Source organism: Diabrotica virgifera, chromosome 9, assembly GCF_917563875.1.
Source record: "Diabrotica virgifera virgifera chromosome 9, PGI_DIABVI_V3a".
NCBI lineage: Eukaryota > Metazoa > Arthropoda > Insecta > Coleoptera > Chrysomelidae > Diabrotica > Diabrotica virgifera.
In genome coordinates this window covers 206230810-206257791 of record NC_065451.1, presented here as the reverse complement: position 1 = coordinate 206257791, position 26982 = coordinate 206230810, and the positions used below count along the sequence as shown (strand labels likewise).

Below are 26982 nucleotides of genomic sequence, written 5' to 3'. Positions count from 1 at the left end.
GCACTGGCCCTGTTACCTTCCTTGACCGTAGGCCCTAGATATTGGGACCGTGCAAGTTCGGAAAAGCGACACCTAGTTTCATAGCTCAGCAACATTTTTGCACTTTTAATTATATTGGCCAATTATATTAGTCCTGGTTGCTGGACAATTGTCGAGGCCATAGCCCAAAAAAATTATAAGAAGAAAAAGTAATATTAAGGTTATGTTATTAAAAGGTAAACAATTGTATGTAGTAGATAAAACTAATTATTAAAATGCACTACTACAAGCAAAATACAATTAAATACACTTACATTTATATAATAATTGCATGACATATCAATATTGTGGAGCAACATATAATTTTTCTTCTTCATTGACAGTAGATATGAAATATACGTCAATTTGACAATTTCAATTGACAATGAATTATTTAAGAAAGTTGCAAGATTTCTCTGCTATTCGCACACGATTGTTTCTCGTATACCTTCCAAGTACTTGCACACGGCGAATAGCAGACTACCCTGCTATAATCTTAAAGCCACGAAAGCGGTATAAAACGGGAGACTATTATTATAGAGATTGTAACCCTTGTACACCTCGGGAAGGTGAGTATATTTTAAAGTGCCCGATTATACACACTATATATTATGTACTCTTAAAATTTTAGAACCCTTTTCTAAATTGATAGATTTCGATAGAATTAGAGAAAGTGGCCTTGCGTCACTGGTAATTTCTTATCAGAGTTAGTAATCTTCTAAATGAAGGGCAGGCACTTCTGGTGTAGCTTTCTCAGGTATCAGACCTATCTTTCTCTAGCGAAATCCGAGAGGAGGATGAAAGGACTGTGTGACGGAGGACTTAAAAGAGAAAGTTGAAGGTGGCGAAGAAGTGTAAGGAACAGCTTTCCCTAAAAAGGGAACAGCTTAGGAAGAAGATGCTATCTAACTTTAACAATGTTAGTGAAATGACCTTCTCATAGCAGACAACCCGAGAAAGATGCAACGACTAATTGATGTATGGACTGAGGAAATAGAGAAAATGAAATTAGAAATAAACATCAGCAAATGCAAGACGATGAAAATAGGTCAGCAGGAGCAGGAGATTGGAGGCGAAACACGAGTGTTCTGTAGAGGACAAGAATTGGAGAGGGTGACGGCCATGGGTCACAAATAAAAGACATGAAAGTGCCATAAGTGCAGCAGAAATGAAGCAGCTGAGAAAAATAGCTGGAAAGACGAAGATGGACAGGGAAAGGAACGAAAACATCAGAAACGTGCTAAGCCAGGAACCAATAGAGAAAAAAATTGAAAAAATAAAACTTAATTGGTTTGGACATATAACTAGGATGAATGAGAACAGACTAGTAAAGAAGGTGACATATGCCAAAAGACAGGGGAAAAAAGAAGGGGCAGACCTAGAAAGGGGTGGATGGTACAAATCGAGGAAATCGGGACAAAAAGAGGGAGAACAGTGCAACAGATGAAGGAAATGGCAGGAGACCGGAAGGCGTGGAAGAAATGGGTAAAAGATGGATAGGTGATACCAAAGTCCGACGCTCTTATAGGGCATAAGGACAACGAGAAGAAGAAGAGTGAAATGACCAATAATAAATAATGGTGTTTTGAAATACAACAAAAGCAAAATACACTTACTTTGATCCAGGATTTAGGTCTTCTTTATACCATATTACCATATGAAAAATCGTCGATAAATATCGTATATAAGCAGTAAAGTCACTGCTCGACTTCTGTGTTAGTACTAAAATGTTCAGAATTGTAGGTATTGATAAAACTGCCAAAAGTCCGTTGAGTTTGGCAAATAACATCGCAAACATATGCCTGAAGAAAAACTGCTGTCCCCTACAAACAAGATCAATATTAAGAAAATCGGAAATATTTAAATATTCAATGTTTCAAAATAAATATACTTAAAATTTACTGCTTTTCTTTAAAGGGGTAGGCGCAAAATCTTTGTCCAATGCTATTTGAATGCATTCATTTTTTCGAATGCTAAGAAATCTAATAAGTATTTTTGAAAAATTTAAACGCAGAATGAAAGATTAGGTACATTGTTACCGAGGGCCGAAAGTCCCTGAAAACTTCTATAATGTTTATTTTAATAAGTTATGTACACGGATGAAAAAAATGGGAAAACTTAGTGTAATTTTTAATGTCAAATATTTCATTCAAAAGAAACTTTTTGTTTATTGTAAGGGACTTTCGGCCCTCGGTATTAATGTAGTCTTTCATTCTGCGTTAAATTTTTCAATAATATTTATTCGTTTTCTCGGGATTAGAATAAAATGAATGCATTTAAATAGCATTGAACCAAGATTTTGCTCCTACCCCCTTAAAAATGAGAAGTTTAGTTCTTCAATAATGGAAATTTCGTTAAATTTCATTGTTTTAATTTGTTTCTTACCTTTTGTAAAGAGCTTCATTGTAATAGGTTGGTAGCTGACATTTTTTACAAACGCTTGATTCTACATAGGTTCTCTTTCCTTCATTTAATAAGCTATCGATAAATCGCTGAGCACTTGCCACTGAAAAAAAATATCATATATTGGTTTTTGAACAAAACTTGATAGAAAGTGAAGGCTATAAAAACTAAGAATTGATTATCAAGGCAATCAAGAATAGAAATTTATAAACTATGTGGATAAGACACAAATAACTAAATATAAAAAGAGCAAAATATTGCCGATAGACAATATGTAGTATGGCCTTGATGTTTTTTTTTCAGAACTTTGAAACCCTGTACCAGCTTATAAAATCTAGTGGATTGGTACCATACGTTTTTGGTCGACAGCTCAAGTCTCCATGAAACAGCCCCATTGTACACAATTGTTCCTTGACTGGCACATATCCAGTAAGAAATCCTGTTATGATTCTTAACAAATTATTGCTTAATTTTGGTAGTACTTCAGCCCTTTTAGCATACGTTCGTCCAATATACTTTTGTCATTTACTTGTCTGGATATAGTTTCCCAGTGACAGGTATGTTATGTTTAGATCCAGGCTCTTCTGGTCGCAGGTGGTGCTTGCTGGCACTTCTATGGACAGATCTGGACCGACGCATTTTGTAGCTAATCCCCTTCGTTATTTCAGCATTCCTGCTTCGTCAGACACTCGAGCTAATACAAATTCACACACCGAAAACCAACAAATGTCTCCTGCTTATTTCTACTTCAAGTGGTTAGCTACAAAGGTGACATCTACTTTGATGGCCATAAACTTAAACCATTTGATAATAACGTTTTTTGTCGGCGACTCCGTGTCTGAATTTTTATCAGTCTGAGTGTCTGATGAAGCAAGGATGCTAAAATTACGTTATAATAATATTGATATTGATAATATTGATACCGATTCAAACACGGAAGGTTTGACACTTGACGAATTGGGCTCTTGCACCATATATTTGGGTTTAAAATTCATCAAAGCAATAGCAAAGCTTTTGCTCACATTTGTAAACTTTTGCACATTTCGTACAGCACAAAGGACAGAAAACGATATTATTAAATCGTTTTCGTTTATGGCCATCAATGTAGAGGGTACCTTTAGTGGTGCTAACCACGAATATAGGTACCGAAGATCTTCCAAGTCATATTGTGAAAAGGCTTGCGAGGCCAATAAATTCTTTGGCTACAGTTTAAAATGTAAAATGTTATATGGGTAAAATAAATATATTTCTTTAATTAAATAAACTTTGTACGAAAATACGTACCTGCGTTTGTTTTACTGTTTTGGGGCTGACCTCCATTTTTCTAGAATAAAACAAATATAAACATAAGTTAATATTTTAGAAAAGAGATTCATTTCATCACATCTCAAAAGAATTGCAAAAAATGGCAACAATCGCACAACATTTATTTATTTAACAGCTTTCTAGAAACTGACTTGATTTGCGCAAAATGAAAAAAATGCTTATGAAAGCTGCACGTTTCACCTTTAAAACGTATTTTGATTTTTGTCGATAGGACACTGATCAAAAAATTTCGAATTTTTCCCGTCGAGTTGATACGAATTTTGTTTAAAAAATTGATTTCGCGCTCGTAACTTTCATTCAAAATAGCCGGTTGCTTCAAGCATTGTTTCTGAGGAATGGTTCATTCTACAGAAAAAGTGCTAAGAATCGTTCAAACATTCAAAATTATCTCAGCTGTACGTCTTCTTTGAAACATTATTTTCTACGGCGGCGTAGAGATTCTTGGGCAAATAATGAAACTGACTAAAGAAAATCAAATCAATTTTAAATAATAAATGTACCACAGATGCCATGTTTTCTGTACTACATGAGGTTTATCAGGCATTAAACAATAATATGCATACTGTCACTGTTTTTTGTGATTATGCCAAAGCTTTTGATTGTGTAAATCACGACATTTTGATAAAAAAACTAGATTTCTATGGAATTCGAGGTGTTTCTTCGAACTGGTTTCAATCTTAATTGGATAATAGGAAACAACTGGTTAGAGCAAATGATACAGACTCTAGTCTCAAAAATGTTGTATGTGGGGTACCACAAGGTTCAATATTGGGTCCTCTACTTTTCCTTATCTTTATTAATGACATTACTAGCTTAAAAATCGAAGGAAAGGTTTTCTTTTTTGCTGATGATACCAGTATCACTTATAGCAACTCAAATATCGCACCTCTTCATGTTACTATAACTTCTGATCTACTCACAATAAAATCCTGGTCCGATTCAAATTTATTCTCTTTTAACGTAAATAAAACAGTAGCATTATCCTATAAAGGAGCTCTTTAACCCTTACCTCTTCATAACAGCCAGATCAGTATCGTTGATTCTGTAAAGTTTCTTGGTATTTTTTTATATAGCAACCTTAAATGATCCCTTCATATTGATATGTTAAGCAAGAAACTATCCTCAGCTTGCTTTGCAATAAGATCTGTTTCGAAGGAAATGAATTTAGTCTCTTCCAAAATAACATATTTTTCTTTGTTCGGGTGTCATCTTCGATATTTTCTCCCTTTTTGGGGTTATGGTACGGCTGCCCAATCCGATGTTATTTTTAAATAACAAAAAAGAGCAATAAGATATCTGTTTGGCCTCAGAAGAACAACACATTGTAGAAGCTACTTCAAAGATCACAGGATTTCTACCTTCTTTATATATTTTAGAAACTGCTTAATTCGTAAACATCTAGGTACATGTCTTTTCAGCAAGACCTAGACATGACTATTCCACCAGAAATTCTACCTTTGACATCTATTTACCGATCCCGTCCAGTGAGTTAGTAAAGAAATCTATATTATATTCTGCAAAAAAACTTTACAACCATCTCCCTCTACAACTTAAATCTGCAACATCTTTCCCCAAGTTCCGTAAAATGACTAAAGACTATTTATCTGAAAGACCATATTATTCAATAGCAGAGTTTCTTAACCAAAAACTAGTATTCTTATTTATAAGTAGAATCTTAATCTATATTTGAGTGCCATATGCAGCAGCTTAACTTAACTTATTAAATTTCTTAAGAGGAAACAGTAGCGATCAACAGGTAGCCAAAACGCGTTCCAAGATTGCGGCTGTAATTTGGAATATTTTTTCGAGATATTTGGCACACGTATTCGTAATATAATAAAGAATGGCGGTACAGAGCCCAATTTGAAAAATATATTAATATGTGGAAATTACTCTGTAATTAAATACAATATTAAAAAAACGAGCCTGTACCGCCATTAAGAAGAACAAAAAAATACACTTTCTTCAAATAAACTTTTTTATCCGATGCCTAGATTTTGTGTCATTTTGGAACTACTAAAATTTTTTTATTTCATTAGTAGTTCCAAAATGACACAAAATCTAGGCATCGAATAAAAAAGTTTATTTGAAGAAAGTGTATTTTTTTGTTCTTCTTAATGGCGGTACAGGCTCATTTTTTTAATATTGTATTTAATTACAGAGTAATTTCCACATATTAATATATTTTTCAAATTGGGCTCTGTGCCCCCATTCTTTATTATATTACGAATACGTGTGCCAAATATCTCGAAGAAATATTCAAAAATACAGCCGCAATCTTGGAACGCGTTTTGGCTACCTGTTGATCGCTACTTTATCACCTTAAGGTAGATTATGCAGTTTGTAAATTTTTTAAAATTTTGCAATAGATTGTTACTGTTTTTTGTTTCACTTCATTATATTTTATTTATATTGACGATTTATATCATTTTGATAAATTGTATTTGTTATTTGTTCCTGTTCTTATTTATCATTCTTGTAAGCTTTGTCTATAAAATTGTTCAATTTTTCATGACAATAAAGCATATTTCTATTCTAAACAGCAGAAATAAAAAGGAGAATAAGACTCGAATGGGTGACATTCGGAAAAATGAGCTATATCCTGAAAAACCAGAAATATGCCCAATACCTCCGCACAAAAGTATATAATAATAAATGTGTCCTATCAGTACTTACACATGGAGCACAGAATGGACATTCACAAAGGAAAATATGGAAAAGATGACCAAGAGTCAAAGGGCAATGGAAACGCAGATGTTGGGTATAAAACTAAGCGATAAAAAGAAAAATACATGGATCAGAAATAAAACCAAAGTGAAAAACGTAAACAAACATGCAGCTACTCTCAAATGAAAATTTGCAGGACACAACAGCAGACAAAGAGACGGAAGATGGAATGAAGCGATAACCCACTGGAGACCTTGGGACCATAAAAGAGGAAAGGGCAGACCACAGATCAGATGGTCGGATGACCTAAAAAGATACGCAGGGACCAGATGGACTGGATTAGTACTGAACCTCGGTTCAGTGGAAAAATAAGGCCTACGTTCAACTTTGGACAAAGGAAGGGCAATAGATAGATAGATAGAGATTCTTGGTAAATAGATGTTTTTCGTTTTCTTCTCTTACGATGGCGGCTTTAGGAGGATGCCCGAGCGTAGGAGTGGCAAACTTTTTTGCATCTTTGTTGGTAGGTATCCCAAAATTTACCTTCCCAGCAAAATTCATCTAGTTCGTCTCGTTTGGGACGAGATCAAATCTTTGACGACTGGACTATTACTTTGAAATCAATTTGGATTTTGTAGCTTACTACAATTTGCTTTCTATTCATTCTTACTAGGATTATATTTTATTAGATCAGAATTATTTTCCTTCGCCGTATTTGGGGCCGACACTAATTAATTATTATCTAAATATATTCTCTTAATTTAATAAAACATTTTTGCTTACCAAATGATTATAATACATTCTTCTGCTTAACGTTAACCATTAGTAGAAAAAACGTCTTTTGGTGAGTGTATGCAATATTATTTCTACTACTACTATTGATGCAAGAGTTGGCATCTGGGTCAAGATCGATTCTTCTAGTGCACTATGTAATGGTTGCGATGTTTCTAGTATGGTTTCTGTCGATTATATCTACAATATGAAATAGTAAAATTATTTTTCTATTGCGTCTAGAAACTATGTGAATATATTAATATTAAAATTATTGATAATATACAGGGTGTAACAAAAATACAGGTCATAAATTTAATCACATATTCTGGGACCAAAAATAGTTCGATTGAACCTAACTTACCTTAGTAAAAATGTGCACATAAAAAAAGTTATAGCCCTTTGAAGTTACAAAATGAAAATCGATTTTTTCCAATATATCGAAAACTATTAGAGATTTTTTATTGAAAATGGACATGTGGCATTCTTATGGCAGTAGTATGTTAAAAAAAAAATTATAGTGAAATTTGGACACCCCTTAAAAATTTTATGGGGGTTTTGTTCCTTTAAACCCCCCCAAACTTTTGTGTACGTTCCAATTTAATTATTATTGTAGTACCATTAGTTAAACACAATGTTTTAAAAACTTTTTTGCCTCTTAGCACTTTTTCGAAAAGTCAGTTTTTATCGAGATATGTTGAATATTTGTCAAATCCACCACATATTTGTATATAGTTAAGTACGATTATGGAGACATAATAATAATATGAAAATTTATTTATGATTTACATTTTTAGGTATATTTTGAACCATATTAAAAAAGAAGCCACATCTCGATAAGAGGTGCCTTATCGGAAAAATACAAAGAGGCAAAAAAGTTTTAAAAACACTGTGTTTAACTAATGGTATCGCAGTACTAGTTTAATTGGAACGTACACAAACATTTGGGGGGTCTAAATGCACAAAACCCCCATACATTTTGTATGTAAACATATTAAAAAAGAAGCCGCATCTCGATAAAAACTGCCTTAGCGAAAAAATACTAAGAGGCAAAAAAGTTTTGAAAATATTGAATGTAACTAATGGTACCACAATAATAATTTAATTAGCACGTACACAAAAGTTTGGGGAGCTTTAAGGGAACAAACCCCCATAAAATTTTTAGGGGGTGCACAAATTTCACTATAATTTTTCTTTAAGATGTTCCTGCCATAAGAATGCCACATGTCTAATTTCAATAAAAAATCTCAAATAGTTTTCGATATATTCGAGAAAATCGATTTTCATTTTGTAACTTCAAAGAGCTGTAACTTTTTTTATGTGCATATTTGTACTAAGGTAAGTTAGGTTCATTCGAACTATTTTTGGTCCCAAAATATGTACTTTAATTTATGACCTGTATTTTTGTTACACCCTGTATAAGTATTATTAATTATTTTACGCAATCAAATTTAGCTTGATATGTAACAAAAACTATTTTTTTTTACTTAATATCTCATATCTACTTATCAAACTACTTATTTTTCTGCAGGTACTATTCAGATTAAAATATTTTTGAATTTCATAGGGATAATCCACAGGCGCCGGCAGTGATGTGCAATGAGGTGCATTTGTACCCCCTGTCCGGAAAGAAAATACATATATACATAACTATAATATTAGGGGAGCCCAAGCGGGGATTTTTGCAGTATCTCGAGCGCGTCAGATTATCATATGGGGAGAAACCTGGTACCCTGTAGATGTACCTCTACCATATATTGGCTCTAAACACAGGGGCGTTCGTTAAAGGGGGCCGAAAAAAAATCTATCCTTCGAAAAACTCGAAATCGTCAGATTAAGATAAGGTAAGTTAAGTACATGCAAAACAGTGTATATTTCAAAAATCTGACGATTTAGGCGGGGCGTAAGGAAATGGGTGAGTCACAAAGTTACACAATAAAAAAGCGAATATTTCGCGAAATGAACGATAGATCTAAAAACTAAAAAATACGTGCTCAATATTTGTCAAAAATCTATCGAATGATAACAAAGACGACTCGGCACGGAGAGGGGTGGGGGGTTAATTTAAAATTTTACATACGAATCCCGCGATATTTCGCGAAATGAATATCAGATCGAAAAACTGAAAAATACACTTATTCAATATATTTGAAAAATCTATCGAATGCCACCAAACACGACTCACCACGGAAGTGGGGTGGGGGGTTAGTTTAAAATTTTAAATAGGAGCCCCCATTTTTTATTGTAGATTCGGATTCCTTGCGTAAAAATAAGTAACTTTTATTTGAAACATATTTGCGAATTATAGATAGATGGCGCTATAATCGGAAAAAACTATTATTGGAAATGGAAAATTAAATTAAAAATGGAAAGTTCCCACTAAAATGGAAAACTTTACTTAAGGGGATGGGTACGTATTTTCGGCTGCAATGGTATTTAAATGGGGATTAATTTTTTTCGAATCCTGAGAAAACTAGTAAGTATTTTTGAAAAATTTAAACGCAGAATGAAAGATTACGTTATTAGCGAGGGCCGAAAGTCCTTGAGAACTTCTATAATGTTTATTTTAATAAGTTGCAGGGGTGAAAAACTAAGAGAAAATGTAGTGTGATATTTAATTTCAAATATCTCATTCAAAAGAAACTGTTTATTCATTCTAAGGGACTTTCGGCCCTCGGTAATAAAGTAATCTTTCATTCTGCGTTTAAATTTTTCAAAAATACTTATTAGTTTTCTCAAGATTCGAAAAAAATTATTACATCTAAAATATATTGAAAATTTTGTCAGGCGTCAAAATGTTCCTTTCCTCTTAACTTTTTTTGGTTTTAGAACCTACTATTCACAACCCAGTAGGTCCATAAAGCGCTAGAGGGACTGCACATTTAGCATACTTTCCTCCCCTACTATAAATGTATAGTTCTATATTTTATGTTGGTGAATAGTATAATTTGTAGATGCAGATGCAACTCCCTGAAAATAATATTTCGACACCCATGCAGGCGACGTATGGCACTGAATATTTTGCAGTAAAGGAATAAAAGAAGATGACTAAAAGCAAATTATTATCTGCAAAATGGGACGTATAAATATATAGTATGAAGATTAACAAATCCGTTAAGGAAGATATAAATGTAAACACAAAATAAAGATATTTTTGGTGGAAAGGCACAAATTAATAAGAGAGCAGATAGAGCTAACACCGAAATACATACTCCAAACGAGAAGTAAGTCCGAAGTCCGAATATCTATGATGATTGTCGACATCCGTCGCGGAGATGGCATTTGAAGAAGAAGACAAGAGAGAAAAGGAGCTCAAACTTTAATATTTCCTTAGGCACGAAAGATATAACTTCTTTTAGCTGATAATGGCAAAAAAGATTGAGGACAGACTAGACTACAGTCTGCTAGATGACAGATGACATAAAAAACATCAAATATTGAACTGGCATAGACTTCCACGCATTAATGAGAACCACTTAAGACAAGCAAATGTTTGCATGTCATCATCAACATCAACCTTTGTAGAAAGAAAACACCTAATGAAGAATGTAGCTTGGAGGCAAGGTCGATGGTCACTCTGCTTGAAAATTCTATTTACGTCCATCCTATCCCTATAAGTTTCCATCTAGAACAACAAAGCTGAACATATACTGAAGAGTAATACATACCTATGTCTAACATATGTATGTGGGTGCTCCATAAAGCTGAGGAGAAGTCACTTGAAAGATGGAGACGTAAAATGCTGAGATACATTTCGGAAGAGATAAAGAATGAGGAAGAATAAAGAACAAGAACCGGTACGAGGATCCTAAAATTCCGACATAAGTCAAGGCACAAAAATTGAAGTGGAGGAGGCTTCCCAAAGAATGGCAGCAGTAGGAGCTCCAACGAAAATATGAGAGAAAATCGAGGACAACAAAGATGCCTAGAAAAGGTTGAAAGAGACTTAAATGAACCGGAAGAAGGATGAGAATAAGTAGTATCAAATACCATGTTTAAGCTGCAGTCCAGGCGGATCTATAGATAGAAATCACCTCAAGACAATAATCAAACGATTGTAAGGAATCAATTTGATTTTGATTTGATTAACTGCAGATTTAAATTTAAATCAAGTATCCCGAGTGCAAAAACCTACCCAGTCATGGAAGTAGGATCAGACCATAGTCCAGTCGTTATATGTATACTCTTTTGCTACTTAGTTGTAAATTTAAACGAACAATAGTAACAATCGAGAGAAATTAAGATAAGGATCGGGAATGCAAGATCACCTTTGGTGAAAATTAGAAAAATCTTTAACAACCACGATATAAAATTGGAAGTAAAAGTTTGTTTACTAAAATCGTACGCATTCTCAATTCTTGTATATGGAGTGGACACTTGGACCTTAACTGAACATCATTGTAGGGAAGCATTTGAAATGTGGTGGTATATGTTGAGGATTTCCTTGATAGACAAAGTTACCAATGAAGAAGTTCTAGTTGCGAACTAGTCATAACTATAAAACGTCGCAAACTGGAATACCTAGGTCATATAATGCGTAATGAAATGAACAACGATCCTACTAGTCAATGTGGTGAGACCGCTCCCGTCTGAAAATATTTCTGATTCGGTTTCTTTGTGGATTCCTATTCAAAAATGTCCCCTTTAAACAAATCTGAAGGGTGCTGGGCGAAATTTTTGGGCAGAAATTGTTTAAACAATGTTTTTAAACAAATACAAAAGATCACGTTTTTTGCTCTGAGATATATATTTTTAGGTTTTTTTGGGTCATTCTAAACAAGAAAGGTATCTTGTAATTTTTCTCAAAAATTGATAGTTTTCGAGTTATAAGCGATTTAAAATCTGAAAATTGCGAAAATACGCATTTTCGAGGCTTAAAAATTCATATTTAAATTATTATTTTTGAGGTTGCCAGATACTTAATTTGAAGGTTAAACATTCAGCTTCATGATTCTGAAGAGTGATTGCGTCTAACCTTAATTTAAATCGTTGTTTTATCCGATTTTTTTGCCGGTGCGGCTCGCTCTATTCCAAAAATCTCCTATTTTCCTCCGAAAAATATTTTTTATACATTCTTTGGAACATTCTAAATAAAAAAAAGTTTCTTGACATTTTTCTCAAAAGTTAATAGGTTTAAAGTTATAAGCGATTTAAAAACCTAAAATACGTTTTTTTGTCATTTGAGAACTTTTGAGAAAAATGTCAAGAAAATTATTTTATTTAGAATATCCCAAAGAATCTAGACAAAAATTTTTCGGAGGAAAATAGGAGATTTTTGAAATAGAGCGTGCCGCACCGGCAAAAAAATTGGATATGAACATGTATATTCAACAATTAAAAAACAACGGTATTAATTAAAGTTAGACGCAATCACTCTTCAGAATCTTGAAGCTGAATGTTTAACCTTCAAATTAAGTATCTGGCAACCTCAAAAAACTAATTTAAATATGAGTTTTTAAGCCTCTAAAATGTGTATTTTCGCAATTTTCAGATTTTAAATCGGTTATAACTCGAAAACTATCAATTTTTGAGAAAAATTACAAGATACCTTTCTTGTTTAGAATGACCCAAAAAACCTAAAAATATATATTTCAGAGCAAGAAAGTGATCTTTTGTATTTGTTTAAAAAGATTGTTTAAACAATTTCTGCCCAAAAATTTCACCCGGCACCCTTCAGATTTGTTTAAAGGGGACATTTTTGAATAGGAATCCACAAAGAAACCGAATCAGAAATTTTTTCAGACGAGAGCGTTCTCACCACATGTGCGTACTTCAAGTTAAGGTGCAGAGAAGAAGATTTCCAGGAAGAAGTAGAATAGCCTGTCTTCATAAGCTACGAAAGTGGTTTAATTTGACAACCACCGTACGCATATTTACAGATGCTCCTATACTACGGCACCAGAGTGCTGAAATCAGCCTTTGAAATACACCATTATTATAGTCCAGAGAAATAAGATTTTTCTCGTGACACATTCCCCTCCAGACCGAAACCAAATTTTTTGAGTAGTATGGACATCTATATTAATAACCTATATATATGTTTCCTGCAGCCGATTTTGATGATATACATAGTTATAAATAAATAAAGTTCAAAAAACGGTAAATTTTCGCTTTTTTCGTCTACTACCAAAAAGTTAAGCATTTTAAACAAATTTAAGAGTAAGAAACTCATAAATCGTATAAACAACTTCAATATGGCGTTCGCTGAATATACACGCTCAATATTATTTTACATTCAATATCCGTCTAATATTTTAGAAGGAATGATATAACAGAAATATAGCAACACTGTCGAATTGTCAGACTCGTTAGTTGACTGGAGTGGGGAGACTATCCACAACATGAGTGGATTGTGTCTCACTCGCATTCAAACAATTAAGTATTATCTTTGTTCCACACACTGAATAATCCATAGGGTAGTTAAAAAAGTGCCGAATCTGTATATATCCTTATTGGTTGCTTAGAAAATTGCAAAATAAATCATAAATTTTGAGTTTTTATAAATATTCATAACTTATGTAAAAATTAACTTAGAACCTTCTTATTACACGGAATGCTGAGATTTCTGGTGCTTAAATCATACCCTAAATTTCAAACACTGTAAGTCAGAAAATATGGAGGTTACAGTAATACTTCGGACAGTTTACGAAAGAAGAAAATTCATACTATTAGATAACTTAATTTAAAAAAAATGACAAAAAGTTATTTTAAACAGTGTAAAACTATTTTGCAAAAACATGTCGATTTTTTTGCTTACTTATAAACAATTAGAATAACTTTTTAACAGTTACTCGCAGAAAAATTATTTTTTCATATTTAGAAAGACTGAATTTTTATACACATTTAGAAAGAAAAAAAATGTCCTAGTACAATTAGGGACGAAGTTAGCCGCCCCCCTTTTTTAATTCACATGTTCTTGCAAAATAATTTTGAAATATTTAGAATTATTTCTGAGAAACGAACTTTTTCTGAGAACCCATGAGGGAAGCAACCCTTAAAAGGATTAAACGTCAGCTTCTTGAAGATGCCGTTTCCACATCTAACTCTGTTCTAGATTAAAATAAAGATATTCAGTGTAAATTTCAAAGGAGCGTTACTGTCGGGTTGTCGCCATTGAAAATACATGATAAGGATGCATGAGCTTCATCTATAAAGACTTGCAAACATTTTTTTACATGCAAGTGTTTTAAGAACATGTCGTGGGTATACTGCAAAAACTGACCAAGTCAATTTTTATCGATTTTTAGTTTATGTGACCAAGTCATTCCAAAGAACTAACCGAATACCTGAAAAAATTCCCAAGGCAAAATTATAAGGTTTGATGCCGCAACACACATAACATACAAATGTCTATGTCTGGGTATGCGTATCAACAGACTGGAAGAAATGAACATGTTGACTTTTTCACTTTTGCATGAAATATGATTCATATTTGTCAACATTGAACTGCGACAATTGGATATTATGACTTGGTCACTTTTCTATGTTTTAGTTTTATCTATACGTTGTATGTTTATAATTTGTTGAACGATCACGTGTTGGAAAAATAGATATTAAGTGTATCTTTCATTTTATCGTATAAAACAGCAATTTAAATATTGTGCAGCATATTTTTTTAGAATCTGGGCATTCTTACATGGAAGTAGATTACATGCACAGTGCCATAGAAAATGCTAAAAATAATGTTCCAGTATACACTATGCATGATTAGTTACACATTTTTAGACTGGCCGAAACAAAAAAAGTGATGCATATAACGTACAGGAATTAAGGTATAATGCTTTTCTTGATATAAATACACTAGCTGCTAATGTAGGTACTCTTAAAAATAGAACCATTGACGAAAACTGAAATCGTGTTAATTGGCTAAAAATTATATGTATGTGATATAAAGAAGACAAACCGCAATATATTTTTTAAGTACAACTATAGTGATCCAGACTTTCTTATGTTCAATGTAATTGGGCGTACTAAACGAGTTATAAATCTTATAAAAGAAATTCTATTTTACTCCAAAGAAATTCCTATTTCTAAACTTAAAAAGCAGGATCTTCTAAAATTGTGCAGACAGGAACAACTCCCTCTGAATTCCATGCTTGGGTATCAGTCAATACCATCAGAGTGGGAAGGTGTTGCTCCAGAGCCATCAGTATTGTCTGATTCGGATTCAGATTAGCTGTACTTCTCCTATTCGGATTCAGATTAATTCTAGTAGAGAAACGTTTACATTTTTGTTATCATTTTCCAATTTAAAAAATAAAGTAAATATTTTTATTTGAAACTTCAGCCTTACACTGTAAATAAATAAAATTAGAAGTATTTTCTTTGTGATTTATTAATGATAAATAATCATCTTTTTGTGACCATGATTTAAATTTGAGCAAATTTCTACATCAAAAAGTGACCAAGTCAATTTTTTTTTTCGAAAAACAAAAAGGTTTATGCGATTTTTAGAGCTACTTAGAATCACTAACTTCAACCATTTAATACCTGGAAAGAAAAAATACATATCCTTTTAAAATGATTTAAAAAAAAAATCAAATAAAATTACAGAATATTCAACATCAATTATCTCGAAAGCACGATATTTGACTTGGTCAGTTTTTGCAGTATGCCCACGATGTTACCTTATGTTTTTAATATTATTTTAATATTTAAAAATGTATGCAAGTTCCCTATTGTCTTTAAAGTTATTCCGAATATTAAAAAAATTAGAGGATCCTGTACAGAAAAAAATACCTTTCAAATGATGTGCAACTCGACTAGACTTACTATTTAAAAAAAACTGGGGGGGTAGTAGGGGGTTACATTTGATGGCATGAATTTTGCATGAAAATTCGCCCCTCTTCCAATACAAATTGACGTGTTTTTTTAAATTGTGAAGAAACTCTTGGTTTCCTAGTAACTTTGGAGGGGGTCAAATTTTCGTTGGAACACACTGTATAATTACTCGCATACAATGCGTCTATAAAGTAACACATTAAGTCATTATTAGCTAAATAAACAACATTATTATAAATTACCGAAACAGGTCGATTTTTTATTTTAATTTATGATCTTTTGGCATATTTTTCATACTAGTGACGTCATCCGCCTGGACGGAATCGATGATTTTTTCAGTAAGAATAGAGGTCGTGTGATAGCTCATTTGAAAGTCAATTCAATTATCGATTCAGTAAAATGTATTTTGAATTAAATAAATTACGCACATTCGTCTTTTTGTGTCAATTAATTTAATATAAAAAAATTTTGGACACCCTGTGTAAATAATTATGTTATGTTTATATTATTGAATAGAGAATTGAATTGCCTTTTAAACGAGCTAGCACACGACCCCTATTTTCTATTAAAAATTCATCGATCACGTCATCACGTCCAGACGGATGACGTCACTAGTGTGATATATATGCCAAAAAATCATAAATTAAAATCAAAAGTCAACCTGTTTCGGTAATTTCTAATAATGTTGTTTATTTATCTCATAATGAATTTATGCGATACTTTATGGACGCACTGTATACGAGTAATTAAATCTGTAGGTACAAATAAATAAATAAAAAATATTTTGTTTTATTTGTTTCTCGGGTTTTCTATTAAAAAATTCGACATTTCTATAAAAGACAGCAGTCAACAAAGTCAAAAAGGCTATATTAGTGGACAATGTCCCTAACGAATAGGCACCATAAGAAGAAGATCGAAAGGAATTAAGAGTTTGCAATGGAGAATAGACACAAAAGACAGAAGAAGATAAAGTATCCATAGAAACTTTATTGAAAGAAAATATACTCAAAAATAGTATAAAATTTTTCCCCATACTAGGCCTACAAGGTAGGTATGTTGTAAATTGTTATAAAAAACAAAAAAATCTTTTTCTCTCACCTTTTCCGCAAAATGAACTTTGTGGAATTATTTGAAGCGCAAAATCTACTATATTATTATTTTACTATTCGCACAAAAATACAACTTTTGTTTGATGTTTTTGCGTTTAAATAACCGGATAAAACTTATCAATAGTTAATATTTCTGTTTATATATTACAAAAATCGTATATTTCATAATATATTACACAATAATCAATTAAGAATATTCCAAGACTATATTAATGCGTTTTACAAGTTTTATTAGGAATAACCCGCAATTTTTTTTAAATTAATTTTGACTTTTTTTTTATTTACCATTTCGATTCCCACTTCGAAAATCGTTCTCAAAATAAAAAACATTAATCAATTAAACAAATTTTGTTTTTGTTACTTGGTAAAAAAATTCTTCTAAATTTAGTTTTATCTGACTCATTCATATTGAAAATACATACATACAAACATATTTATATTATTGTACATTTTAAATTAGATGACTTTAAAATTATATTGTGAGTATTTTTGTGTTGCATTCCTGGGACGATTTTATTGAAAGGTAGTTACATTATTAGATACATGAAATCAACTTCAACTTAAGAATTCTGAATTCCCATCTGAAAGATCATAGCATGTAATTGTTGCTTATTTCTCAATTAGAATAGTTAATGTGATTTTTCTTTAAAAAGACAACCACATACAATTATTGGCAGTAAAATTCTCCTGTTTTTGATTATAGAATTAAATCATAGACTAAAATTATTGAATCACATTATAAATCGTTAGAAAAAACCAGGGAAGAGCCTCATCCCGAAATCCAGGAAAAGTAGTGTAGGTACTGTTAAATTTCTCTTTCATAGTAAAGGTTATTGTCTCTTCTTCATCGTTTATATTATTAATAAATGTGTCTAACAACTCTGCTCCATGAGGCCATATTGAGAATATATTCATCTACTTACCTACATATATGTCCACCATACTGTGGGTGTTATATTTTGTTTAAAAACAATATTTGTTTCAAAATCTTTCAAAATATATTCGCTAATAATGAAGATAACGCAGAGCCCATTGCTAATAGACCAAAATTTTGTTTATAGAATTCATTATTTAGTTGAAAATAGGTTTTATCACTACATAGTGTCAATAACTCCATTATAACTAATACATCTTGTTCTAGTTGTCATTGTTTCATCATTCCATCATTTTGTTGTGATTATTTTCAAAATCTTATCTAATGGTATATTTATGTAAAAACTATGTCAAAAATTACTAACATATTTGAATTCAATTAAATTAATATTCGATAATTTATTTAAAAAATGTTGCGTATTCTTTATAAAGGACCCCGCAGAAACCTTATGGGAAATGGCTCTCTGTCAAATGCTCTGAAACTTTGGGTTCTGGTATTCCTTGATGTGTAGAACAAAAGACTCAATGGGCGCGTAGCTCCAAAAAATCATGGTTTTAAGATATAAACCTCTTAGAAGTTATAGGTACAGTGAGGACGTTTGAGTTGGAATAAGTTCATTTTCTCGAGAATGGCCGACTCTGGAGATAAATTACAAATCAGGTCGATTTTTATTTTTAAATTATAATTTTTTGATCGATGATGTTTTTTAATAAGAATAGGGGTCGTGTGATAGCTCATTTGAAAGGTTATTAAATTCTCTATTCAATAATATAAACAATAAAAATATTATTTATACAGGGTGCTCAAAAATTTTTTTGAATTAAATTAATTGAGACAAAAAGAAGAATGTATATAATTTATTTAATTCTAAATACATTTTACTGCTGTCAGAAAACAGAAAAAATGTTAATTTGAAAAATAAATATTGCTTTTCGCTTAAATTAAATGTCCTAACTGCTGAGAGGCAGGTGGGTGGCAGCGGCAGCTTTAATATTGAATTTAAGCGAAAAACAATATTTATTTATCAAATAAAAACATTTTTTCCTGTTTTCGGACAACAGTAAAATGGATTTCGAATTAAATAAATTATATACATTCTTCTTTTTGTCTCAATTAATTTAACTCAAAAAAATTTTTTGGGCACCCTGTATAAATAATTATGTTAATGTTTATATTATTGAATATAGAATTGAATAACCTTTCAAATGAGCTATCACACGACCCCTATTCTAATTTAAAAAAACATCGATCGCGCCATCACGCCCAGATGGATGACGTCACTAGTATGAAGTAAATGCCAAAAAATTATAATTTAAAAATAAAAATCGACCTGATCTGTAATTTATCTCCAGAGTCGCCCATTCAACTCAAACGTCCTCACTGTAACTATAACTTCAGAGACTTTAATCTTAAGACCATGATTTTTTGGAGCTATGCGCCCATTGAGTCTTTTGTTCTACACATCAAGGAATACCAGAACCCAAAGTTTCAGAGCATTTGACAGCCATTGCCCATATGGTTTTGCGGGGTCCTTTGTCATTATTATTTGCAAATGGTTGTATAATATTAATAACAATTTTGACATTTCACTATAAGGAGAATTCATGGTATTGCAAATAAGTTCAATTGGTGTATCCGCTTTATGAACAATATCAAACCATAAAATCAATAAAAGGAAAATACCACTATTAGTAACTCAATAACATGCCGAGGATACTTCATCTATGTTTTAAAATAACATACATATTATAAAGTCAGAGTTTGATGTTAATATTGAGAATAAACTAAATGTAAGACCAAGAACAAATACTTACCATTGTCGGGATATTATCATGTTTTTTCCTCATGGTTTACTATGATATCACTAACAGGAGAATTTTACTGTCATCATTGCATGTGGTTGTCGTTTTAAAGACGGGTATTCTTAAGTTAAAGTTAATTAATTTCATGTAGTCGAATAATCGTTATAATAAAGTCGTCCCAGGAACGCAACTCAAAAATATTGACTATATCATTTGCAAGTCATCTACTTAAAATGTCTATAATAAGCGTATATAATATATGAATGAGTCAGAAAATTAAATTATCGGAAGAATTGTTCATCAGGTACGTAATAAAAACAAATGTTGTTTAATTTACTAATGTTTTGTATTTTGAGAACTATTTTCAAAGTAGCCCAGTAAATGAACGGTAAATAAGGCGATACCGTGTAATTTTCAGGGACAACTCCGAATTGCATGAAAATTTAGATTTATATTCCCTTACACTTCACTTCAAAGTTGAATTTGTGCCGTTTTGGTTGCTTTTACTTGGAGGGTGACTATTCGTCTAATTCCAAATCGAATATTTTAACGTGAAATCACCGAAAAATTAAGCATTTTTCGGAAAAAATCCATTCAAACTTTTTTAAAGTGTTTACAAAAAGCTTCATTTTAATTGTTTATAAGAGTTTTTAGCATTAAAAATAAGCGAGTTATGCTCAAAATCAAGTTGACTCCCTTTTTTTTTTTTGGAAAAAGAAAAGAATGTGTGTGTACTTTGTACGTACGTAAGAAGTTATACTTCTATTATAATATAATCTAACTTCATATTATGATTTCAACGAAATCAATATACCTATCTACTTTAAACAGTTTTTTTTGTATTGTATTTAAATATTAAACTAATTTTAGAAAGAACAAAAAGAATACCAAAAATTAAAAAATGATATGACTTTGTTAGGATTCTAACAGGGGACCTCTCGATCCCTAGGCGAATGCTCTACCGATCACCTACCACCGCTTTTGTATTCAGTCGATCATTTCTCGGACCTAATTACAATCACGGCGACAGATACATTAATTGAAAATAAATATTTTCAATAATACTTATGTGGAGGAAGACAAATCCATAGACATAAAAATTATAATAAATATATTTACTAAAAACACTAAAAACACTAATAATATATTCTTTTCACGCACACCTTATTTGCGCCACATAACTTAAAAGATGTAGCGACTAATACAATACTGTCGGTGGCGCATGCGCCAGGGAATGTAAAAATTCACCCTCGTGCCTAAAGAAGTATAACTTCAAAAATCATGAAAATCGCCCCGTGTGTAGCTCCTCAAATGAAATTAATCTTTACCGCTTTACAAACAATTTACTTTACTTTTCTATTTTTTATATGATCTGTCAGTTTCACCGGTTTAAAGTGCTAATTTTTGAAAAGGTTATAGTTGAAAGGGCTTGAACGAGTCACCATACACGAGTGTATGCAAATATTGAATAGCCATATCTTAACCAATTTTTGTCTTACGGAAAATCAAAATGAAGCTAGCATATTTATAACAACAAAACCTACACTTTTTTTACTCTTCGAGATTTTTCGTATCACTAATACTTTTTAAATTATTTCGAAAAAAGGAAATTTTTCCAAAATTTTTAGAAAAATTTTTTTTTACTATACAACCATACTTTTTCAAAAAATAAGCACTTCAGCCAAGTCAAACTTACAGATCATATAAACAATATACCATAATATAAATGGTAAAGCGGTAACTATTAATTTTATTTAGGGTGCTAAATAGAGAGAGATTTCCAGTTTTTCTCCCAAAAAAAGGGCCAACTTTTTTTTCAGCATAATTCGTTTATTTTTGATGCTAGAAACTTTTGTAAAAAATAAAAATAAAGCTTTTTTTAAACACTTTAAAAAATGTTAATTAGTTCTTCCCGAGAATATCTTAATTTTTCGGTGATTTTACGTTGAAATATTCGATTTGGAATTATACGAATAAGAACGTATTTTTCATGAGCTACAACTTTGCTTTTACTCGGTTTATAGACTCTGATGTACCATTTTTTTAAGTTTTTTTATAAGCTACACTTTTTCTAAGAATATTTTTTTTTGATAAAATATTTACATTTTGAGTTATTTGCAGAAAACCATCTGAAAACGTAGTTTTTTTGTCAAAAAATAAACATTTTCAATCGCAAATATCTCGAAAAGTGTTGACCTTACATAAAAAACTCTATAGAACGAAAGTTGCTTATAATCAGTTTTTTCACCCCCGAAAAGGAGTGACTGTCACCCCCCAAGTGAAAGCAACCAACGGTACAAATTCAACTTTGAAGTGGAGGGTAAGTAGAATCTAAATCCAAATTTTCATGCAATTCGGAGCTGCCACTGAAAATTACACTCCAAAACGGTCATTTATTGGACTAAAGTGAAAATCCAAACATCAAAATAAACTTATTTTAAATTAAAATTGTGGCTTTATTCGCAAATAAAATATTAAATTGCATTAAGATGCCACAAGAAAATAGCTGCAGAACAATATTTATACTATATTACCTACTTACACTACAAATATTTTTTACTCACCTTTATTCTTAATATTAACTTTTACGTAGAATTGGTTTGAAGCACAAAATTCACTGTTTTATTATTTACATAAAATACAATTTAAAAATGGGAAAGTTCTTCAGTTGATCACATATCATTCAACGTTAATGTTTTGCTACACCCAAAAACACTTTCACTGGTTGGATTTTACTCTCGCGCGTAGTGGAGTGTTATGTAAAGTAAAAGAGAAAGCATCATCGCAGTATATCGTATTCAGATGATCTAAAGGACAGAAGGGTTCATTGACAAAAAATTACAATAAACCTTTCTTGGTAGAGGTCGTTGTAATATAGGTTGTACCTATATTAAACTGCGAATTCAGCATGAAGGATGAACAAGGAACGATTGATGCTGAAAATATGGCGGAGTGGAAGAATGCTTTCAAAATTAATTTAGAGCTGGTAAAAATGTATTAATAAAAATGTGCACCATATTGCCGAAACTATTCACTACGCTTTTGGAATATACCTATATGTAAAAAGGCAAAACTGACGGACATAAGGGCATAAACATAAACGGAGAAAAGCTTAGCCGTCTGAGGTTTGCAGATGATATTGTGCTAATAGCTGATAGGATAGATGAGGCCAAAGAACTTTTAAATCAGCTCTACCTTTCTTCGCTACTTCGAAAGTAAATACATATATCTAAAACCCAGATAATGACAAATTTTGTAGTCACGAAGATAATATATGAGTAGAAACAAGATCCATAGACCAGGTAATGGTGTAATATCATTAGGACAATCTATATAGAATAATATGTTTTAAGTTAATTTTAAATAGCCTTATAAGATATGTATTAGTGAAGTGACATTGAACTCAGGTGAACCCATAAGACGTGTTGTTTTGAGTTAAGAATAAAATATAAAATAGACGACAAAACACGAGAGAATGAATTATATTATTGTACGTAGAATTGCGACATGGTTTGGCAGATATAATGTTATTGTTTATAATACACTTCAAAGACTTGTAAATAAAGTATGTTGTAGCAGATGAAGCAGTAATTATTTAAATAAGGACTATAAGGGTTAATTGTATACCAACCCTTCAACTTTCCTTACAAATACTTAGGTGATGAGATTCGCAATGGAGAACAAGAAATGATGCCTGCCGAAGCAGAGGTCGTCCACCAACACGTTGGACTGATGATCTAAAACGTTATCATATTAATTGGATGTAATAGGCACAAGATCGAAATAGATGGAAAATTATGAGGGAGATCTATGTCCAGCAGTGGACAAGCAAAGATTGAATGATGATAAATGGGGAATATTTCATACAAGATAGGTTCGAAAACGTATGTAGTAATCATATGTTGTTGGGAAACGTTAGTATAAAATTCAGACGACGAAAGAACTCTAAACCAGAAATCAAAGAAGAAAAGTTTACCGTAGAATTAGCTGAGACGCAATTTTTTATCAATCTCTCATACATCTTCTTACAGATGTGGCATAGCAGGGATATATAGGGCGAAGCTTTTGGCATCGTTAGGTGATTTTCCCGATTTTAGGATAGCGATAATCATGGCTTTCTTCCAGATGTTAGGAGTCCGACTACTAGCTAATCTATCTTCTATCGTCGAGGCTTAATCTATCCTGGACAAAGGCTTCCCCTTCTCTTTTCCATTAGTTTCTGTCCAACGCTGTGGTCAACCATCGGGATCCGGCATGCTTTTTGAGGTCGTCGCATTATCTCATCTGAGGTCTTCCTCTTCTTCTCTATTAGCTAAACAGTTGTTAAAAACTACCAGTAGCCATTATTTTGTTTGGACTCCAAAACGCCTGATTTGCTTCACAAGAATGTCTTCTAGTCCTGTGCCTTCCCTATTTTACTCTTGGCAATCGCGCTATATAACTTTTCCATAGCGAAGTGAGTGAAATATCATTTCACAGGCCGCCATCCCGCCATATTTCTACTAAGCGTTCTACTAGGTATTCTGTCATTATTCATTCTTATAAGGTGACCAACCCAGCGCAGCTTTCTATTTTTGCGTAATCTGCTATAGAGTTGTGTGCAATATTGGTATAACTCGTGATTGAACCTTATTCTCCACATACCATTGTCACAAATGGGACCAAACATCCTTCTTAATATCTTTCTTTCAAAAGTATTAATAAAGTTTATTGTCTTTTCTGTCATGATCCATGTTTCTACGCCATATGTAGCTATTGGTCGTATGATGGGTTTAGGTATACATATACATATTTTTAACTTTACTTACCTATGGAGGTCTTTGGGTCCAAAAACCTGCGACAGAGAGTATTCTTTGTTAGCATGCATATTTCCTCCTTTGCGTATTTCCTCCTCCTCACTGCCGTCCTGTTATATGTACCCACAGGTATGTGAGCTGTTTGAGGTCAACCAAGATATAAGAGGTAAAACCTGTCTCTTGGCATAAAACTAAGAATGCTGCGTCTTCTCTGTCCTTTTTTATGTTGTTGAATCGTGAATCTTGAGCGATAATATGTGCAGAAAATTGGAAGCATTTATATCGAAGAATTCTTAACATCCCGTGGACGGACCGGATCACAAATGAAGAGGTCCTCAGAAGAATGTAGAAGAAGCGAGAGGTACTGAGCACCATCAAATTTTGAAAGCTAGATGTAGCTTCTTACATGGAAAATATGCCTTCTTACAAGCCATCCTGCAAGGAAAAATATTTGAAAAGCGAGGTCCAGGGAGAAGAAGAACATCCTGGTTAAAGAACCTCAGAATCTGGTTCAACACAATATATTTGCAACTTTTCTGCGCTGCTGCAGATAAGATAAAGATTACCATGATGATCATCGACATTCGTCACAGAGAGGCACATTAAGAAGAAGAGAAGAAGAGGCGCATGAGGCAACCGAACCCTTGAAAAAGACTTTAATATTCTCTTGTTAGGCCAGGGTAATAAGACAAAAATATACCCTGTTCGTGACACTTCAGCAGCCAGGATACTGAAGCGTTTTTTCGACATGTAATACCTATAGGAACAAATTATAACTATTTCCTGCGTAGGATCTGGCGGCCATTTTTATTTATAAACAATTAACTGTCAAAAATGGCATTTTTCCCTTTTTTTCAAATCAAAGGAAAACAGTGAAACTTATGATTTTCTTAGTACAAATATCTTCGAGATTATGGAAAGAGCTTTAAAATGACGTATTACAAAGTTTGATATACTCATTTATTGTTAATATAATTCCGAAAAAAGATCAGAATTGCAAAAAAATATTTTTTCAATGCCTGTTGTAAAAATTACTGTACAGCTTTGAAATTTTTGTCAAATGAGGGTTCTTTGGTGCTTAATATAATGTGATAAAAATTTCAAAGGGATTCATTCAATTGTTTAAATTTTATTCAAATTGTTTATCCCAGAGAGCATTTTTTTTGTAATAACATAAGTCAGAAGAAAATGACCTTAGAACCATTCCACATGTGTCAAATGAAAGAGCATGAGCTACATTTTCAACATGGTTTAAAAACGTGAATAAAAAATGCATTTATTAGTAATAAATAATTATGCAAAAGTAACGTAAATTTTTCTTTATAAACTTTTTGGATAACTTTTTCCAAAAAAAATAACTTTTTTACCTTGTTTTAAGTGCACAACTACCAAGTAATGTTATCTATATCATTATTGATAAAAAATGTAATAAATATGTGTATTTTCTTATATAACAAAATAAAAAGTTTATAAGGAAAGATTTATGATACTTTTGCATAATTATTTATTTCTAATAAATGCATTTTTTTATTCACTTTTTTTAAACCAAGTTGAAAATATAGCTCCTGCTCTTTCATTTGACACTTGTGGAATGGTTCTAACATCATTTTTTTCTGACTTATGTTATTGCAAAAAAAATGCTCTCTGGGATAAACAATTTGAATAAAATTTAAACAATTGAATAAATCGCTTTGAAATTTTTATCACATATTAAGCACCAAAGAACCCTTATTTGACAAAAATTTCAAAGCTCTACACTAATTTTTACAACAGTTATTGCAAAAATATTTTTTTTTGCAATTCCGACCTTTTTTCGCAATTATATTAACAATAAATGAGTATATCAAACTTTGCAATAGGTACGTCATTTTAAAGCTTTTTCCATAATCTCGAAGATATTTGTACTAAAGAAAACCATAAGTTTCCCTGTTTTCCACTGTTTTGAAAAAAAAAGTGAAAAATGCCATTTTTTGACACTTAATTGTTTATAAATAAAAATGGCCGCCAGATCCTACGCAGGAAATAGTTACAATTTGCTCTTATAGGTATTACCTGTCGAAAAAACGCTTCAGTACCCTGGCTGTTCAAGTGTCATGGAAAAAACCTTATGACCCTGGACTATGTCTATATTTTTATATTCAAGCTCTTTATTGTTGCTTAAAAACTTCTGCTTCTTCTTATGTGCCCTCGCCTCATCGGAAGTTGGGGACAATCACTTGGAAATTTTCTATATTTTGTGATTATCTCATAGTTTTTATGACCTGCCTGATATCGAGCCATTGACGTAATAGCCCGGGAGATAGTGTCAAATTTGACCGGAGCATTTTAGCATGGCTGGTTTCTTTTTATTTAGGTAGGTGTTCCAAAGCTTATTAACAAATAATGTGTCAGCTGGCACAAAACCGGGGATTTTAGACAAGAAAAGGTAAAATATG

General features: G+C 32.1%; 1 protein-coding gene across 2 annotated transcripts in view; it reads right to left on the bottom strand.

Moving 5' to 3' along the window:
- The window catches only part of LOC114334048 (uncharacterized), a 39936-nt gene extending 17436 nt beyond the window's left edge, over positions 1–22500 (bottom strand). The window contains exons 1-5 of one of the 2 annotated variants that reach the window (XM_050662494.1): positions 22316–22500; positions 7198–7386; positions 3706–3745; positions 2404–2524; positions 1635–1841 (exon numbers count right to left, since the gene is read on the bottom strand). In XM_050662494.1, coding sequence (XP_050518451.1) covers positions 1635–1841; positions 2404–2524; positions 3706–3745; positions 7198–7215 — 386 coding nt within the window. In that variant the 5' untranslated portion in view covers positions 7216–7386; positions 22316–22500. Of the gene's footprint in view, positions 1–1634; positions 1842–2403; positions 2525–3705; positions 3746–7197; positions 7387–17064; positions 17175–22315 lie in introns of those variants that run through there. The other variant, XM_050662493.1, reaches the window with a different exon arrangement.
- Between the last annotated feature and the right edge of the window lie 4482 nt (positions 22501–26982).